This window comes from Erpetoichthys calabaricus, chromosome 9, assembly GCF_900747795.2.
Source record: "Erpetoichthys calabaricus chromosome 9, fErpCal1.3, whole genome shotgun sequence".
Lineage (NCBI taxonomy): Eukaryota > Metazoa > Chordata > Cladistia > Polypteriformes > Polypteridae > Erpetoichthys > Erpetoichthys calabaricus.
In genome coordinates, this window is record NC_041402.2 from 150378540 (window position 1) to 150398857 (window position 20318).

The following is a 20318-nucleotide window of genomic DNA, read 5'->3' on the forward strand; positions in this document are numbered from 1 at the left end:
CAGGGAAGACTGGGCTAACTTGCTTGGCTTGCTGCCACTGTGACCCTCACCAGGAAATGCGGTTTTAGAAAATGAGATGAGATGAGCTGGTGATGGAGCTCTGCATATTTGTGGAACCATTCTTGGAATTTCTGTGACATATGCCATAAGCATTAAATTACATTTTCAGATGTGTACACTACTGCCATACACAGATGAATCTATTCAACAATGATGTTTGACAGTCCTTCATTACTCTAGTGTTGTTCTGTTTCAACCCATTGTGTACCAAGAAAACACAGCCAGCATTAATTTGCCAATACTAAACTGCAGAATGAATCCATGAACATATCAAAACAGGAATTTATTGGACCAGGCAACCCTTTTTCTAATACTCTCAAGTCCAGTATGTCTGCTCTTTAGACCACCCATTACAATGTCACTTTCTTATTTTTCACTTACAGGAACAAAGTTGGGTAGGTTTGTTAACTGTTCTATCCAATCTATTACACCGTCAAATGAGGTACGCTTTCTAATATGCTTCAATACGTCTCTTTCAATATGTGACTTATTTGACTAACACTAATCTGTAACTCTACCAGCTTCCATCAGCCTGATTCAATGGTATATTTCTGAACACAGAAACATCGCCCTGTCTATATATTTCTGGTATGGTGGCCTATTTTTGTTTCATTGTTGTGCATGGAAACCTATTCTGGAGAAATGTTCCTGATATTTTCATGTTAGGGTCTCTGGCACCCACTTGTGGCTGGTGTCAGGTTTTCAGCAATTTGAATCTAATCATTGCACACAGATGACCTCCTGGTGGCTGCCCAGCAGCTTTAAATAGTATGATGTGTACATCTGATGGTATCAAAAGGTGAGCAGTCAAATAACTTGAGAAGATGCCAAATATAATGCCCACTCAGTACAAAATACTGTATTATAAATATGAATTGATGAATGGATTGATGTATGAATAAGAAATACATTAAGGATAGCTATTCATTTCCTAGATTAAACCCAAGCAAAAAACACACAGCTTCATATTAATGTAATGACAGAAGGCAGAAAGTCATGCAATCAATGACACTGTACAGAAATTCAAGAGAATGAATTTGATTCAAATGCTCTATGGTGTAAAATTCAGTCACCCTAATGGTACCTCAGATGAAGGTAAGAGATACAGTATAAATTAGGTAATCTTCATATCACATACAGTAACTGATTTTGGTTTAACTTCATGAACTTTGTGAATTCGAGTCAGCTTATTTATTTTCAAGCTCTTTCGTGCCTATAAGTTGCAGGTAAGTCATCCCATTGTGTACCTAAATCACTGTCTCCCACTTTTACACAAATCAGTCCTCATTTATGATTTAAAATACATTTTAAAAATACATGGGAAGGCCAACTTTTTCATCTTCAGGTTTAAAAACCTAAAATGTGGCCTTATTAAAATAAGCAGACTACGGTTTGGGAGCCACTAGTAGAATATAATCATCACCACGACTCCCCTGCTGGGACTTTCACTTGCACTTATAGCATTACTGCAATGGCAGTGCAAATGTTATTTGCATTTCTGTAGTAGGGGCTTTGTTGAGTCATAATGTGCTGACTTTACCTGTGTCAGTTCCTGTCAAAAACTAGTCTATCACTCTAAATAAAATGCAACCTGACAGGTAATAAGATCACTTGGACGACCTTTTCATTGTCACTGTGTTTCAGTGGGACCCATTTAATAGTCGAGAATTGGAGATTAGCAATTCTTACCCAGAAGCAGGAGCTATTCTTACAAGGACTATAAGTGCCATGGCTAATTGTAAATGATTTTATTACAGTGGGCAAGAAGAATCTGCAGAGTAATAGATCTGTGTCACACTTTCAAGGACAGCGTGACAAGTGATCAAACTAAAACCAAGCACATTTTATTCAATTACTTATCTTAACAAAATTTTCAAATAAAAGAAGGGAGGCTTAATTCATTTTTAAATGTGTATATTTCATGCATATGATTCACAACATAAGGCAAATGATGTCTTTCACCTGTGAACTGAAATAAATGACCACTAAACTTAATCAAACATCAAATAAGACATTTCTTAAAATGTTTTCCATAAAATGTCTAACCCAAATATAAACTCATGCTTGTAATACTATTTTGATGGTAGCAGGTCTGTTTTTGGATTCTTAGGGTTGTATTTAGTTGGGGGCTTTATAAAGCTAAGATCCTTCAATATCATAAATCTCTTTATTCACAGAATGACAGCGGAATATGGTCAATTTCCAAAACTCATGAATATGAATGATTGAGATAGAAAGTATATTAATTATATCTACAATGGGAACAAATAAAGATGAAAGTGGTGTCTGATAATAATGGAAATATATGCCAATGCCAAATGATGTTATGATCGCAGACCTCCGCTTTCTCTGACAGTGCCAACTGCATTGCCAACATGTTTTGCTAGAGCTAAACACTATGATTATTCTTCTGCTCGCCAAATTCATATAACCCTTGGCATTTTTAAATAGAACTCTAATAAGGCTACATTTTAAAATAATAATAAAAAATCATTCACATTGAAACACTAGGGGGCAGATTTGGCACAGGAAATCTCCCAGAATGCCACAAACGCCCCACACATGTTAATCCTTTAGAGTACACTATTTGTATAAAGCAGTCTTCTGTTGGCATAATTCTTCATAAGTTATACATTCTATAGTGGTTAGGTTATCAATGATGTCTAGTTGATGACAACGTGCATCATGCAATAATTTTTAGTTATTAAAATTAAATAAGATGCATGACGGTGGCATGGTTTAGAAAGAAAGATTCTGGAATTTTCATACTGCCACTCAAAAGTTTTGCAGATGCTGCTCTTGACGGATTAGGGTAGCTGAGCAGTCTATCAAAGCCACAACAATACATATCAGGATTTTAACTTGCTGAAAACTTCAGCTTTTCAAAATGTGTAATTTAGACTTTTTAACCTTTTTTGCCCTGACTTCCCATCAAGAGGTAATGGTGATATCCTCCTGGTTTCACAACTTATTAAGGACCACCATGTTTACCTTGTGTTTAAGAAACTGAAGAATCTAACAATAGTCAGGAGACCATTAATAGATATTCATGTTTGACAGTAACACATGTATGTGCAATGAGTGGCCAGATTATTAAGTACATCTACCTCATAACTAGACTGGTTTCCATTTTCCCTGATTCAACATTGTGTTACAAAGATGTGAGCATCCATCCATTGTGCAACCCGCTGAATCCAAACACAGGGTCACGGGGGTCTGCTGGAGCCAATCCCAGTCAACACAGGGTGCAAGGCAGGAACCAATCCAGGGCAGGGCGCCAACCCACCGCAGGAGACACACACACACACCAAGCACACACTAGGGCCAATTTAGATTTGCCAATCCACCTAACCTAACATGTCTTTGGATTGTGGGAGGAAACCGGAGCACCCGGAGGAAACTCACGCAGACACGGGGAGAACATGCAAACTCCACGCAGGGAGGACCTGGGAAGCGAACCCGAGTCTCCTAACTGCAAGGCAGCAGCGCTACCACTGCGAGATGTGAGCATGTGAGACAATTTCAAGTAGACCATGTCCTGTAATTGTAGAAACTTTGCTGATGAAGAATCTCAGTTACAAATACAGTACTGTAGTTAATAAAAATCACCACTCAGCGCATGTGTACAAAGCTTATTTTGGGCCCAGGGATGTTAATGCTTGTGCCCTTTAGAGCTGGAATTTTGTCTCATTTATAGTATATTTAAACAAATATACCTTTAATGCATTATTCTAGTGTATCAAATCCTCCACTGATGTCCACACCTGAATGGCAATGTTAGATTTATTTTAAAGCAGAATCACGGCTTTCATACTGGTGCACAATAAATATGGAAATACAGCATACCTTAAATGAATGCCTTTAAAGAAAAACAAATTTAATAATTTGAAAACGCAACAATGTGAGTCACAAGATTAGCTCTAATTCACAAGAATCATTTGCATCAGCATTGTATGAAAAAAAGCTGTAAAATTACTGAATCAAATGTAGAGTAGAAATATATAATAGTCTTAAGTAAGACACAGAAGTGGAAATGTGGAAATCAATTAGAAGAAATTCTGATGATAACTTACTTTGGTCTACGTCTGGCTTACGAGTCTTCATAAATAAGCACAAGAAGTTAAATCTGTTTTGCAAGTTAAGCTTTGTTAAAAGGTCTGAACTAAAGAAGCTATTCTCCACATGAAAACCCTGTGGTTTACATTAAATACTTCTTAGCTACTAAAGAACATTTAATATTCATTAGAATATCTATTAAAACGAACTACTTTCTTATTTCAGAAAGAGTGAATTAACTATGTGTTGCTGATCCAGAGGTGGTCTGTGTTCGTATTTTTTGCAAACGTGAATTATTTGTTTGGGATTCAAGTGTAACAAGACATGCAAAACGTTGTAAACAGAACAAGTATCAAGGTATATAAATCAAATTGCTGTTAAAACAGATTGCAATCCAGCAAATGGCCAATAGGTTTTGGAAGTGGAAGGAGTTTGGAGACCAACAGAATAGTAATACACTAACCAGAAGGGTAAAAAAACAACAATCAAACTAGGGCTGCCACCATTCAAAAGAATAGCAAAGCTGCAAGTCCCAATGTCACTAACATATATAGCCACACATGTGTTACAACATTATATCACACATCACATTATTAAACCTACTGACACTAAATAACATACATTTGTTAGGGTAGAAAGAGTACTATAGTACTGTATGAGAAATAATTATAAAATGTAAATTTTTCATTTTGTAAAACACAATTTACTATCAGGTGGCACAGTAGATAGCATGGCTGCCTAACCAATCCAGTGTCCTGGGTATGAATCCTACACTTGGCTGCCATCTGTGAGCAGTTTGTACATTCTTCCCATGTCTTTGTGGGTTTTATTCTGGGTTCCTGATTTTTCTTCTATATCCCCAAATATGAGCTGATAAAGTTAAGTGTCCAGGTCTCTGCCCAGTGCTGCCAGGAGAACCTCTGCATACCCACACCTCTCAATTGGATTATGTTGCTTTGAGATATGTTGTCAATTAGCCTTTCATCAAATTTTACTGCCTGATGTTTTATATCTCCAATTACATTCTTTCTTGTTACATTATGCCTAATAACAAGAAACTGTCAAACAACAACAACAAACATCAACACAGAGCCAGGTGGCAACCCCAGATTATTATGACACAATCCACATGCCATGTAACCAATAAAAATAACTAAAAAAAATTAATAATAAAGATAAAATAATTACATTTCACTGTCATTGTATAATACCTGCCAATAAATCACAATTAATAGTGCTTCATTTCCACTGTTTTATTGTAGTGATCAGTCTCTAGCATCAAGCAAATTACTACAGTTTCTAGCTCTCAACACAATAAATAAAGACAAGATATAAAATGTGTTTATCATGTCTTAATGGTACCTTAGTTATTTCAATTTCTGTAAAAAAATAAAAGGAATATAGAAAGAATGACAGAGAAATGAAAAAGTCTATGAAAGAATGAAAAATACAGTTATTTCATATATATATATATACAGTATACATAGCACAACATGACACAAAAATTTGGGTTACTGACAACACAGAACAATAAAAATAGTGATTTGGTGAGCAATTTGGTCTCCTTCTGCAAACGTATACAGAATGCTCCTCATGCATTGCACCATGTACTGTATTGGACTTTACACCCTCACTGACATTGCAGTCACTACCACATGATGCAATTATGTTTGCCATTCAGCAACCTCAACTGTCATAATATATACAGATGGCATGCCGGGTGATAACTGAACAGCTTTTGTTAGTCAGTGTGGTCTCCATCTCAGGGACAACTCCCTACAACAACAGTAATCTTTAAAATGTTGACATTTTATACATAAGGAATCTTTTCTTTCTATGTACATTATCTCTGCAGACTTTCTTTATAACTGGCTAGATTCTGACAAGGCAGATCAAATTGTTGAGTTCGATGGTTCACTTCAAGAAATGTATTGTACAAAAGAAAATAAATGTATCCGGGCTGATCATCTCTAAATGTTTTTATTGTAAATGATTAATTGCAGAGTTAGGAGAATGCATTCACAGGAATGTTTAATGCAACAAAATATTCTTTAAAAACACAAAGACATATTTGAGATCCTTTATTAATCTGGTTTCATGCATATTTTCTGAGTTGGGGGTTAGGGGCGGTTGGTTTGGTTAAACGATAGGACAATTAATGAAACAATCAAGTATTTAAGTCGTTAAGTTTCAAAAATGTTAACTGAACTCCAAAAAAGCTCAAAGTGAACCTTTATACTGTATATGTACTGTGTACACACACACACACACACAAGTATAATATACAAATACAGTACCATATCATATCATATTTATTATATACAGTATATACCTTACGCTATAAATACTATCTGTATAATATTAAAAATGGGGGCATTGTACTACAAAAATACAATTATAAGTGGAATATTGTGAAAATGAATGACATCATTTCAGCATCCAGTCATCAACATGCACAGATATGCAAAAATGTGCTATTCTCAAATATTGACTAAAATATGGAGGAAATAAGTCAATGAGACGATTCTGGTGACAGTTTTACAACTGCAAAAAAGAAGGCAGAAAGGACCAGTCCAGCTGCTTACACCAAAAATATGCAGTTTGATTCTGAATGAGCCCAGGGTGTCAGTTTGTGGCATTAAAACTGAGTAACTTGGAAAAAAATAAGCAAACCAAATTGCTTTGTACAAGTTCAGCTTAGATGAATGCTTTTTGCCACTTAGATTGAATGCTGAGAAAAGCAGGATAGAGGAAAGCAGCTAAAATTGTAAAAGAAAATCTTTAAGTTTGGTATTTTGATTTGTTTTGGATTCTTTCCATGGTCAATGAAATAAGAGTGGCTGGTGCCATTTTGATGTGCCACAGCAAGTATGCACAGATGTGGACATGTATCATTCTAAATTTATTTGAGTTACAAAACTAGATAGATAGATAGATAGATAGATAGATAGATAGATAGATAGATAGATAGATAGATAGATAGATAGATAGATAGATAGATAGATAGATAGATAGATAGATAGATAGATAGATAGATAGATAGATAGATAGATAATGAAAGACACTGTATAATACATAGATAAATTAGGGAGGTAAAGCAACAATTTACCAAAGACACATTCATTTGATTTTGCTGGCAACAGTTGCTGAGCATATTTTAAATAAAGTTATGCAGAACATATATATATAAATATATATGCTATTTTAAAACTAAATGGTGACCAGAAACAAACTCCAAACCCATTCCTATGATTAGAATAAGTGCTGTTCCCAGGACAAGATAAAGATTAAGGAAAGTGAAAGGTTCAAAAATAATTAGCAGTTCTTTGGTGATACTGTGAGGGGTATGGATAAAGCATACAATATTACACTTGCTCAGCCGTTGATTACATATTACATCAAAGTGCCTTGCATTTGTTAATGTGTACAAAAATAATTAAAAGATACATTTTTATATATATATATATATATATATATATATATATATATATATATATATATATATATATATATATATATATATATATATATATATAAATATTCTGTATATATATCTATATATATATATATATATATATATATACATACACACACACACATATATATGAATATATATGTACTGTATATGCAGAGAGAGAGAGAGGGAGGGTGGAAAACCGCTAATTATTTTTGCCTTAGTAAATTATGTAGAACAATGCAGGCAAACATAAAATGCAGAAAATGCAGATGCGTCTGTGTGTTGCTATTTTCCCCTCTTCTCTTTACATGACAATAGTCTATAGAGCAATGCGATGGGGACAGTACACTTATTTGATCGCTCATTTCAACATGCAGCTCTGCTTGCTTAGCATTAGGTTTCGTCACTTCGAATGAGAATGACAAGATGAGCCAAGGTGTGATGACTCCTGCCTATTCCCGTATTCCCCTCATTAATCATTAGTAAAGGTTACTTAAATTTCCTGTAGTTTCCTAAGTTTCAAGGAAACCAGAAAGGTTAAAACTACTACAAGCCATTCATCCACATTTCCCATATGCTGAACCTGCTGAGGCATACCAGAGAATGTTTAACATTTTCACCCTTTAACGTGGATCTTCCGGCATTTACCCATTTAAATCCCAGAATATCCTCAAAAATTCAAAAGACTCTGAGGATACAATAATAATAATAAAACATTTCATTCTAGAAATATCACAATTTGGCCCACTCATTGTAACAGGATTTTCTCAGGGGTTTGTACTGTACCTGATTTTGATCAATTTCATACCTGATAAATCCTGTCATTCGTATGCTGTAAAGGGGAAAACCAAGGTATGAATTCAGGAAAATAATATATAATCGTCTTTTCCAATAGATTTACAAATATCCTGATTCAAACCTTGAAATAAATTACCATGGCAGTGTATGTAGGCAGATTTACTGCAACTAGAATTTGCTGAAACAAAGAACATACTGTAAAACTTGAGAAAATTAAAGGTGCAAGAGGAATATTCATCTAATACAGTCTTGCCAAATATTTGTTTTGATCCATAAGGATGTGGTACCATCACCACAAGAACAGAGGAGATAAAAGAAAAAACCCTGCATCACATAAATGAAAGAAATGGTTCTAAGACAATCAGCAAGCTGGCATAAACCATCTCCAGATCACTGCCTACCTGTTCTCCTTCAGAGAATACCCGATTGCCAAAACGCCACACGATAGATGGGGTAGGATCTCCAGCGGCTTCGCATGTCAAAACCTGGTCATCTAGCTCCAATGCTGTCTTATTTTGTGAGTAGGTGATTTTGGGTTTTACTGAATAAAAAAAGAAAAAGAAAATGAAACAAAAACTGTTTGAGAAAGGTATCATTTCAAACCTGAACATTAGGTTATGTGACAAAATGCTGTACAAGATGAAATCCTCAAGGTGACCAGTTAAGTCTTCACTTTTGATGCCCTTTGCAACTCCTAGGGATTCACTTAACCTACCATTGCTCTAGCTTGAGAAACAATGAAAAATTGCAGTTATTTGAGATATGGATATTACTTGGCTTCCACGATATAAGAGTCATGTAAATTTAAGTGTGGCTCCATACAAAACAATGTCTAAAAATTAACCGGTGAAAAACGAATGTTCACTTGTATCTGTAGGTGGTTATTGAAATCTTTATTGATATAGTTTACTTTATCTGTTTAGCATTTTTTTTTATTTAAATCAAGTTAATATAATATAAAGTAACTTTCTTAGACTTGTTTAATTTAATTGAGCGCTGATAATGGCCATTGCCTATCATGGCAGCATTGGGAGCAGGCAGAAAACATTCCTGCAGAGGACACCAAGAACACAGATCTGGTGTGGAATTCCAAACTTTGATGCCAGATAAGCGAAGCAGCAGCCCTAACCATTGTACTACTCTGCTACCCTTAATTGCAGATTTTAACATTAATTAATATATACATTATTAGTCTATTGTCAACATTAAATTACATTAAATTATTACAGTAATATTTTAAATAGTTAACTTGGAGATTACACTGATTTGCATTTTAAGAGGTGTACTTTGAATTTCGATTGTTGGCCAACACTGTTGTGTGTTCAAAATATGATGCATCACCTTTACTAAAAGTTTAGATGAGTGATACAAGAATATCTTCAGTTTGACAGGAGTAACCTTATGATATAAAGAAAACAATGTGTCCTCCAGGAGTCATGCAGAGCACTAATAACTATAAGGGAGGACTCCACAGGAGTGCCAGTGAATTGCACAGTCAGGGGCTCAATCTCTTAAGGCAGGACCATTAAAAAAATAAAATGAAGCAGTAGTAAAATACCACCATACATTTTCTAATTGGAGTGATTTGTGTGAGATAAAGCTTTCGAAGAAGGATGTTAGGTTGAAAAGTTGATTTTTTTTTTCAATTGCGCTTACTGCAGAAACACTCGACTTGCCAATTAATATTTTGCTAGTAAATATTCATTGGAGTGTACCAAATGTGAAATTGTGGTTAAACCCCGCTGAAGCCTCTAAAGCAAACCAAAAAGATGGTTGATGTGGAATTTAGTTTTCAGTTGTCTTTGTCAGCATTCCTATTCATAGGATCAACCACACACTCTATTCTACAATTATAATAATTTATATATGGCTAGATATTTACCAAAAACATTTAGGCTGATCTCTTGTTCTTTTTCACCAGCTTTGTTCTTGGCAATGCAGGTGTATTCTCCTTGATCGACCTTCTTCACAGTAAAGATAGTCATTTCTGAACCATCACTGTTAAAGCTGTATTTATCACCCCTTTCCAAAACAACTTTATTCCTGTAGGAAAAATTTGAAATAATTCATTAGAAGCAGAGAGATTCTGTAATATGATCTTGTTATTGACAGAAACATATTATTTGCCATGAGTTTTATTATTAACTAGCAAAATACCCGCGCTTCGCAGCGGAGAAGTAGTGTGTTAAAGAGGTTATGAAAAAGTAAAGGAAACATTTTAAAAATAACGTAACATGATTGTCAATGTAATTGTGTTGTCATTGTTATGAGTGTTGCTGTCATATATATATACATATACACATATACACACACATATACACACATATACAGATATATTATATATACATATACACATATATTTTTTATATATATATATATATATATATATATATATATATATATATATATATATATATATATATATACACACATACATACATACATATACACACATAGATGCACTTACAATAACATAGAAATCAATATAAACAACATTAACATCATTATCATATGAGAATGTGAAGTAATATATAAGAAGCACATTTCATATAAATATAAATTATTAAACAGTAAAATCTTCTTCTATAATTTGCTACCGTGGCTTTTCGTTGGTCTGTCCAGGATTTTAAATCACCTGTAGCTTGCAAACCGTTTCACCTATTGACTTGAAATCTGGTACACATATAATACGTCACGTCTGCTATCCGCTTTATGGGTGATGATTGTATTACTCTTTTTATGTTTATTTTATTTTAGAATCAACTCCTATCTGCGCACACCAGGGCGGCCGTGGGCTGATGCGTATGGTGTATTCACTCCATGTTATCGTGCATTGCGCTGTCACTGGTATTTTGATAAAAGAATTTGAACAATATATAAGAAGCGTATAAATTATTAAACAGTAAAACATTAACATTTAAGAAGTAAAGTTACATTGAGTACTACTGCAGTGCCTTCGGGTATACCTCATTTTTTGTTTGCCCATTACATGCTTAAATGTATACATTTTTTGGTGTACCTACCCGAGAACACGCGACATATAACCGAGCGTGGGAGAAGCATGGATTTTAAACAAGCGTTGAGTTCATCTGCTGGTCTCCCTCGTGGAATAACTGGTAATGTTTGACTAAAATGTACAGCGAGTAAAACGACATTACCTCCTTTTTTTTTTTACTATCTCTGAGATCTTGCTTTTTTCGGTTCAAGGCTTCATAAGCTCTTTTATGTGCCATGGTGTACTTAATAAGTACTAATTATCCCAAACCATCATCTTTGAATGTTGCAAGACTTTCGCCTTGTATGTAGATCGGGGTAATTACATTCATTGCATTCCTAGTCTGAATCACAATCTGATTGTATGGGTGGTTACCTGGCACTGTAGGGTTGCCACCCGTCCTTTAAAATACGGAATCGTGCCGCGTTTGAGAATGAAATTGCGCGTCCCGTTTTGAATCAATACTGGACGGGATTTATCCCGTATTTTTTTTATCATTTTTTTTTTAAAGCAGCGTGTCATGCAAATCATCCCACACGCATTTTATGAAGATGCCTCCTTTCCTACTTTTGATTGGGTAATACTTGATGTCATCGTTAGTTTGATTGGTCTTTTTAACTGTACAGTGAGGAGGGCGTGTCTTTTAAGTAGAGTCTGCAAAGTGTTGGCACTGAGATGTGGCGTCAGCGCCATAGTTGAAGCCCCTAACGTTGCGGTCAGCAAGTCGGCTAACATCCGCCATGTGCCGTGTTTCAGTTGCGAGAAGCAGATCATAGAATGGTTGAAACTGTTGCCCTTAACGTTGCGCCACGGCATGTGGTTCGTTTATACCTCGTGTCTTCTCATTAAACTTTTATCTCGCGAATATGTTATTGCAATCCGCAGCGGGAGCGTTTCTATAAACTTAATTTAAACTTACGTTTTACACCGTGCTTTGTTTCCCTTATGAACATGCTTGTATGCTTCACTCGCTCCGTTCTCAATTGTTTAATTAATTTTTTGCTCTTCGCTGTTTCCGGCTCTTCCTCCATTTCCCCCTACTTCGTTCTTTTATCTCGCGAATATGTTATTGCAATCCTTAACGGGAGCGTTTCAATAAACTGATTGAAAATAGTTTTGCATTTACCTTTTTAGTAAAAGGCGAGCTTTTAAGCCTGAGAAATCACCCCGTAAATGCACACGTTTAATTGCACATGTGTTAATATGTATGGTTACACAGTATTAAAAGACAGTGAACAACGTCAGTTACCTTTGTTCCCGCGTTTGATAAAAGGTGAGCTTTTAAGCCTGAGAAATCACCCCGTAAATGCACACGTTTAATTGCACATGTGTTAATATGTATGCTTACACAGTATTAAAAGACAGTCAAAAATTAACGTCATTTACCTTCGTTCCCGCGTGTGACTCGTGCTGTAAATCTCTTCCTTGTTTTTAGTTCACGTGATTACGTAGGAGGCGTGATGACGCGATACGTGACTCCGCCTCCTCCATTACAGTGTATGGACAAAAAATATGTTCCAGTTATGACCATTACGCTTTGAATTTCGAAATGAAACCTGCCTAACTTTTGTAAGTAAGCTGTAAGGAATGAGCCTGCCAAATTTCAGCCTTCCACCTACACGGGAAGTTGGAGAATTAGTGATGAGTCAGTCAGTCAGTCAGTCAGTGAGTGAGTCAGTCAGTGAGGGCTTTGCCTTTTATTATTATAGATATCAACTTCTGAAAAAGTAAAATCCCTATTATTTCTATATAGAAAAGCAGTATTTTAACTACAGGAAATATTTAAACTAAGCAATCTGCAAAGTAATTATCTATGTGAAAGTGCATAGTAAGCTAAAAATATTTATCACTGTCTTCCATCCTTTCAAGTTTAAATTACAATGTTAAAGGAGGGCAGAGCCATAGGACTACCATGTAGAAGGTTTACTTCTATTTAAGTACATCTTTGTAGTGGTAGTAAATGTTTTACTAGTTTTACTTTTTTTTTTAACTAATATTTCCCCATTCCTTTTCAGGTTTCATAATGGCAGTGACTGCGAATGTACATAGCTGTTATGCACCATGCATGCACTGGCAAGTGTCATCACAGCTGTTATTTTTCATATAAAAAGTTGTAAAAACAGGAAAGAATGTGATTTTATTAACCAGAAACAATCACTTGTATTTTTTTCACTGTATTATTTAAAAATAATTAATTTCCTTTGCTTAACCATGTTCCACGTTGCTATTCTTGCTGTTTTATTTTTTTGTAGCACTGTGTTGTTTTCTATACGATATAGAGTATGTAAGCTCTTAATTTAACCAAGTGCTCACTGTAGTGTTGTGCTGAGGTGTCACCCGTTGCATAGCTGCACTTGGGCGCTAATCTGGGATCCTGAGTTGGTTTGTCATGTGGTGGGTGTGGCAATGTGCTGTATCAGCATGTGCTCCGAACCTCTCCCTCTCTCCCTCCTCACTGTAGCCACATGGAGTATAGTGGAATAGTGAAGCAAGCCATTACAGATTACTGTAAGACTGTTTGTTGCCTTTCACAATTTCACAGGCTAGTGTAAGCATGTCATGCCCCCCTTTTGTTAATAATCAATGTTTCATTATTTTTAACAGCAACAAAAAACAATGCAACTTTTTTTTGGTTTGTGTTCCTGGCCTAGAAAAAAAAACCCAGAAGATCCAGTGACAGAGTTTGAGGCACTTTTGTTTTTTCTGCCCCTTGGTTGTGACACAGGGCCCATGAATGATGATGGGCCAATTTATAGCCACAAATTCATGTAACATGTAAATCTCTGGTATTCAGAGCACCAACACAAGCATGGCAAAATCTACACTGAACTAAGAAATGCATCAAAGATGTATTAAATGTATTATGTTATAACCGGATTTTCATCCCCACATTAAGTTTCTTGTCTTTTTTATTTTTTTAGTTTATTGTTCTTTATGTACGAGGGAGAGTCAAGCTAAAGTTAGAAAATGGGATTTATTAGAAAATGGAACAAACGTTAACAAACTGATAATGCCATTTCTCAATGTAGTCTCCACCCTTCTCAATGCACTTGCACCATCTGCCTGGAAATGCCTGGATTCCAGCAGAATAAATGGTTTTGTCTCGTCCTCTCATTAACCCTGATGTTTGGCAGACCCTCCTGGTGCTAAAGTTGTGGGACTGCCCCCAGCCCTATGTAAGCTGAGAATAAATACAGTACTAATGGTATGACATTAATGTGTACCTCTCTTTTTCAGATCTTTTTTGGATATCTTTTATACTCAGTGCTTGCATTTTGATTATTCTGGTTTTATCTTTTAATAGCTGCGGCCAGGGGTTACATGGTTTCACTCTCCCTGTTTGTATTTTTTCTAAGTTTAGAAGACTTTGGCCCTGGTTTTGAGTCTGTGCAGCTAAAAAAAAAAAGCCTGCTTCTTGAGTCGCGAGATATTAGTCTAGGCCTCACTGAATGTCCATAAAGACAGAGACAAGCTTTTCTGTAATCTATCAAAGCACTATTACCTTTTTGCTCTACAATATGTTCATTCTAGTCTATATTTTGTGTGTGTACATCATGCACAGCACTACGAAGGTGTCTTCAGTGAAGCGTGCTAAATAAAAATAAGTTGACTTAACTTACCGAGCCCAGCTCACAGATGGCTCAGGGAATCCATCAGCATCACAGGATAAGGTCACAGATGCTCCGATATCTGCTGTTGCATTCAATTCTGCATGTCTTGTTCGAATAGTTGGTGGAACTTGCAAAAAAATTTAAAAAAGTACATTTAAATAAACAAACATTTTATCAAACAATACAGACCGAGCCATATGTTGTTCCTTAACTTGATTACATTTATGAAATTTATTCTTACATCATGAAAGAGTCAATAATCAATAAAATACATAATAAATGATTAATTTAACATTAAATTATCATTAAATTATCTCTTAATTATTTAATTACCACTAATTCACAGTTGAATGCAGTGCTTATATTGACACCTACTGGTATGTTACTGACAAAGATACTGTAAACGTGAACATAAACACATTGAAATAGTTTGTCTCGAGGGCATGCACATTGTGAAATGAAGTAAAATCAATTGCTGTTTTACAGTCTTTCATTTTCTGTCTTAATTTCTGTTTTTGCATTTATTGACAATCTGTGTGCTAATTGTTTACGAGGAATGGAAAGATTTCCATCCAGCTCAGAAGTGATCTCCACTGCATTTTTGTTTTCTGGCTTTCTAGGAGATTATTTATGAGGACGCAGTTTTACTAACATCTTTTCCATTAGGTTCAAAGAAGCAAATTATTTTCCTATATAAAATAAAATAGAATTACTTCAGATAATAGTAAGAAGAGAGTCTAAAATCAGAAGTGTGTATTTCAGTCATTCAGATTTACTGCTGGAAAACAATTGTCTGAGTATTGAGAAATCTACATCCTGGGTTATCATGAGAATGATAATAGGATCATTTTTCAAATAATAATTGATTAATCCCTTAATTTTGATTAATCGTGAATTGAACTGAGTATATTTGGTTCCCAGTGTGGCTTCTCAGAACCCATGATGTTCCTCTAAATTTCCAAAGCAGACTCACTTTGTGAATGTTACTGTATTTATGGGAGTGTCAGACTTATTTCAGACTTCAGAAGGTTTATCATGAGCTAGTACGAGTGCCATGAGAACAATGTAAGCTTAATGAAATTTCTTTGATCCTATAAGATATTCTGTGGTTAGTTTACAAACTATAAATGTGTGATTGTGTTGATTATTAAAATTGTTCAACATGGACTAAGTAAAGAGAGCATTTTTATGATCATTATGTCAAAAAATACAGACACTAGTCATTAATGGCCAATAAATAACAGATACACATTTACTTGGAATCATGAAAATATCTTTACATATATTCCTTCAAAACTAATCTCAAGTTAAGATAGTTCTCTAGTTTTATAGATAAATAAAAGTTTTCTGTAACTTATGTCCTGCGGTGGGTTGGCACCCTGCCCAGGATTGGTTTCCTGCCTTGTGCCCTGTGTTGGCTGGGATTGGCTCCAGCAGACCCCCGTGACCCTGTGTTCGGATTCAGCGGGTTGGAAAATGGATGGATGGATGGATGGATGGATGTAACTTATGTAATGAAAAAGAGTTTAGAGTTAATAGTTAGATAATTAACTGATTTTTTCTGTAGAGCTGAAGAAATGGAACCGTGGTTGTTATTATATTTTCAACAACACCTACTGTTAACAATGACTTTGATGTCTCTGAAGTCAATCTCTCCACGTGCCAGGATCCGGCCCTCACAACGATATGTCCCTTCATCTGTCTTCTTGATGCCCCGGATCTGCAGGTACTTGTTACCAAGGATGCTGAAACGAACTGCATTTCAAAAGAAATGTGAGAAAATGAAAGTGAACTCCAAATTCTATTTGTGCTTGCACCCTACTTGATTTATTTTTTCTATATATTCAGAACTAATCCGCAGACTTAACTGATGGCTCTAGCTTTCAAAAAATGATCAAGTTCATTTATACACGATATGACCAAAAGTATATGCACAAGTCATTATGTGAAATTTTTGCTCTACTCAATCTGCCCTGGGCAACTGTAAGTGCTATTATTGTGAAGTGAAAACTTGTGGGAGCAACAACCGCTCAGCCACAAAGTAGTAGACCATGCAAACTCTTAGGACGGGTCACTGAGTGCTGAAGTACATAGTGTATAAAAATCGTATATTCTCTGTTGCATCACTCACAACAAAGTTCCAAACCATCAACAGAAGCAACATGAGCACAAGAACTGTTCATTGGGAGCTTCAAGAAATGGACAGAGCAGCTGCACACAAGCCTATGATCACTATGCACAATGCCAAGTGGCAGCTGGAGTGGTGTTAAGCACACTGTCACTGGACTACAAATAAGTGGAAACATGTTTTCTGGAGTAATGAATCACTCTTCACTATCTGGCAGTCTGGATGACAAATGTGTAATTGGCAGATGCCAAGAGAATGGAACGTTCTGAACTGCATAGTGCCTAATGTAAAGTTTGGTAGAAGAGGAAAAATTGACTAGGGCTATTTTTCTGGATTTGTGATGGGACCCTTGCTTTCAGTAATGGGTACTGTTAATGCAAAAGCATAGAAAGACATTTCAGATATTTGACAACTGCCAAGTTGTCCCAAGGGCCTTTTTCTGTTCCAGCACGACTGTGCCCCTGCACACAAGTTGGGTGTGGAGGAACTCGAGTGACTTGCACAGAGCCCCGATCTCAATCCTACTGAACAACCTTAAGATGAGTTGTAACACTGTTTGCAAGTCATATGTTCTCATTTACATCATTATCTGATCTCACAGATGATCTTTTAACTGAATGGGTAGATATTCCCATAAACACACTAGAAAATCTTGTGAAAAGCCTTCCCAGAAGATTGCAAGCTGATATAGCCAAAAAAAGGAAAATCTCCTTATTAATGTCAATGGTTTTGGAACAGCTTGTTTAACACACTCCTATAAGTGTGATAGTCAGGTGTTCAAAAGGTTTTTGCCTTATAGGTTACCTTTGTATGCTGTATTCCTTCTCTTTAATAATGTGCATTAATCTTTTCACCAAATCTCAATTTTTTTACCATATTTTTCATCTATTTTGTCAAGTATGACTTTACTTTATTGCTTAGATGTATTATCTTGCTGTGACATTCTATACATGATAATGTCACCTCTCACATATTCACAGCCATTGTGAGAAATACTACTACCTTGGACCATCAAGGCATAGAGTATTTAATATACCAAGGTCAAATAAGACTTTTTTTAACACAGAATCTTTATGTGGCATAATACTGACTAAACTGCACCTTTTTTGAAAAAGTCTGACTTTTGATAGCACTAAAGAACAGAAATACAGTACAGCACTTCCACAAGAAAATGGATTACCAGTACATTTCATGTGCTATAATACACCTAATACTGTCTGTCTCTGTTACCAGTGAAGGTCTTCAAATTTAGCATCTTCTATTATATACTGTGATGAGGATGCGTTTTCAAATTTACTTCACTTTTTTTCTGCAAGCTTTAGAGAAAAATTCTCAAATGACCTTTTTCTTTCTTTTCTTCCCGGTACATATTGCTTTCTTCTCATGTGTGCTTCCAAAAAGTTTTAATGAAATACCAATATGGAAATTTTATCCATGATGCTGAAGTTATAAAAAGTGCCACAAGGAGTTGAAAATCTATTTGTGAAACCTCATTTAATGAATGTTTACAGCATACCATCCTTCTTCGAAGTAACATCTTTGCCCGCATGCTTCCAGATAACAGTGGGGGCAGGAGAGCTGGTGACGTTGCATATTATGTTGGCATCATCTCCATCATTAAACTCCTGAGGTGATGGAACATTTAGGAAGGTCAATTTTTCTGGAAAAAGATGAAAGACAAAACTAAATTTTGTAAAACTACAAATACTTCCACAAAGACTGTAAAGATTAAGGATTTCCTAGGAAAGGCTATTGTTGTGCTTAAAATCATAAACAGATTTTTTTGCTTGGAGGGCTTTTTGGAGCTTCTTTTCTTTAAATGAATTGTCTTCACGGCCAAGGTAACAGAGAGAAAAATAACAGGATGGCAGCCATGATTCTTTAGTGGTGTGGTGGCTCTGAGGCTAGGGATCTACACTGGCAATCGGAAGGTTGCCGGTTCAAATCCTGTAAATGCCTTGTTGGGCCCTTGAGCAAGGCCCTTAACCTGCAATTGCTTAGCGCTTTGAGTAGTGAGAAAAGCGCTATATAAATGCAAATAATTTTTTTTTTTTTAGAACTGAAAATGGTAAATAAATTAATGTGATTTTAAATATGAAATAAGAGGAACTTTCATTGCAGCTATTTATTGTCTAAACAAACTTTCTCCGTTAGGGGGTTGCTCTGGATATTATACCAGTTCACCACAAGCCACACTCAATAATTCTATTCCAAATTAGTATCACCAATTCATCTAACAAGTACAACTTTTGGATGCGGGTGGAAAATGCATACAAAAGAAAGAGTGTCCAAATTCCACAGAGATAAACTAGAAATTGGGAAAACTGTGAGGGATCAGAGCTACCATTAGCATTAACAAACCACCACAAACGTTAATTCATAATCAATCTATTCATCTATTTTCTAAACCAATTTATTTTAAAACAGGGATGTGGAGATCCCTAATTGGTACAAAAATTACCAGTTCAATTTGGAAATTTAGTATCAGTACTGTAGTTATTTGTGCATCATGCTTTCCATATTTTTTTGTACAAATAATACTAGAACTAACAGTAAAAAAATACTTTGCATCTTTAAAATTGCTATAAAGTTTGGTTAATTATTCAGTGCTCAAGAGAAGATGGCCTGCTTAAATTTGTGACTTGAGGTAATTTGCTAGAAAAGCATCAGAGTAAATCTGTTTCAGTAAAGCTGCCTTCCTTGCCAAAAAATGGTTTGGGGGTTTTTGAGCCTATCCACAAACTCTACCTTTTTTGCCAGAATGTTGTAGGGTAACTGGGTGCATTATAAAATTTGTTGCATATGTCTCATATAATAGAAGCAAGAGTATAAAATTTAAATACAATCTCTCCAGTACAAAGAAGTCAGATACAGTCATTTCTTTCTGAAATTGTTTACATAGTTACAATAAATTGACACACTTGGAGGACTGTATAATTGTGGTGAAAAGCATTTTAAATAAAGAGTAAGGAAAGTACTTACGAAAAACCATAAAGCTGACTGTTGCTTCAGCTTCTTTTCCATCAGCAGTTGCCACACATCTGTATATTCCAGCATCGTCAATGCCTGCATAGTAGATTGTAAGGGTGGAGGACACCTCATCATTACGGACCACAGAGATTTCTTGCTGGTTACTTTCCAATTTCTTTCCAGTTGGTGAGTACCAGGAGATGTCATCTGCTTCACGGTTGACTACAGTTGGAAAGAACAGAA

The 20318-nt window shown here is 35.5% G+C and overlaps 1 protein-coding gene across 9 annotated transcripts in view; it reads right to left on the reverse strand.

The window, feature by feature from the left end:
- The window catches only part of ncam1a (neural cell adhesion molecule 1a), a 765634-nt gene that overhangs the window by 154891 nt on the left and 590425 nt on the right, over positions 1–20318 (reverse strand). For 6 of the 9 annotated variants that reach the window (XM_051932379.1, XM_051932380.1, XM_051932376.1 and 3 more), the window contains exons 4-9: positions 20088–20297; positions 18622–18765; positions 16595–16732; positions 14987–15104; positions 10254–10414; positions 8773–8912 (exon numbers count right to left, since the gene is read on the reverse strand). In XM_051932379.1, the coding sequence (XP_051788339.1) occupies positions 8773–8912; positions 10254–10414; positions 14987–15104; positions 16595–16732; positions 18622–18765; positions 20088–20297 (911 nt within the window). Of the gene's footprint in view, positions 1–8381; positions 8406–8772; positions 8913–10253; positions 10415–14986; positions 15105–16594; positions 16733–18621; positions 18766–20087; positions 20298–20318 lie in introns of all 9 variants that reach the window. The other 3 variants (XM_051932377.1, XM_051932375.1, XM_051932373.1) reach the window with 1 other exon arrangement.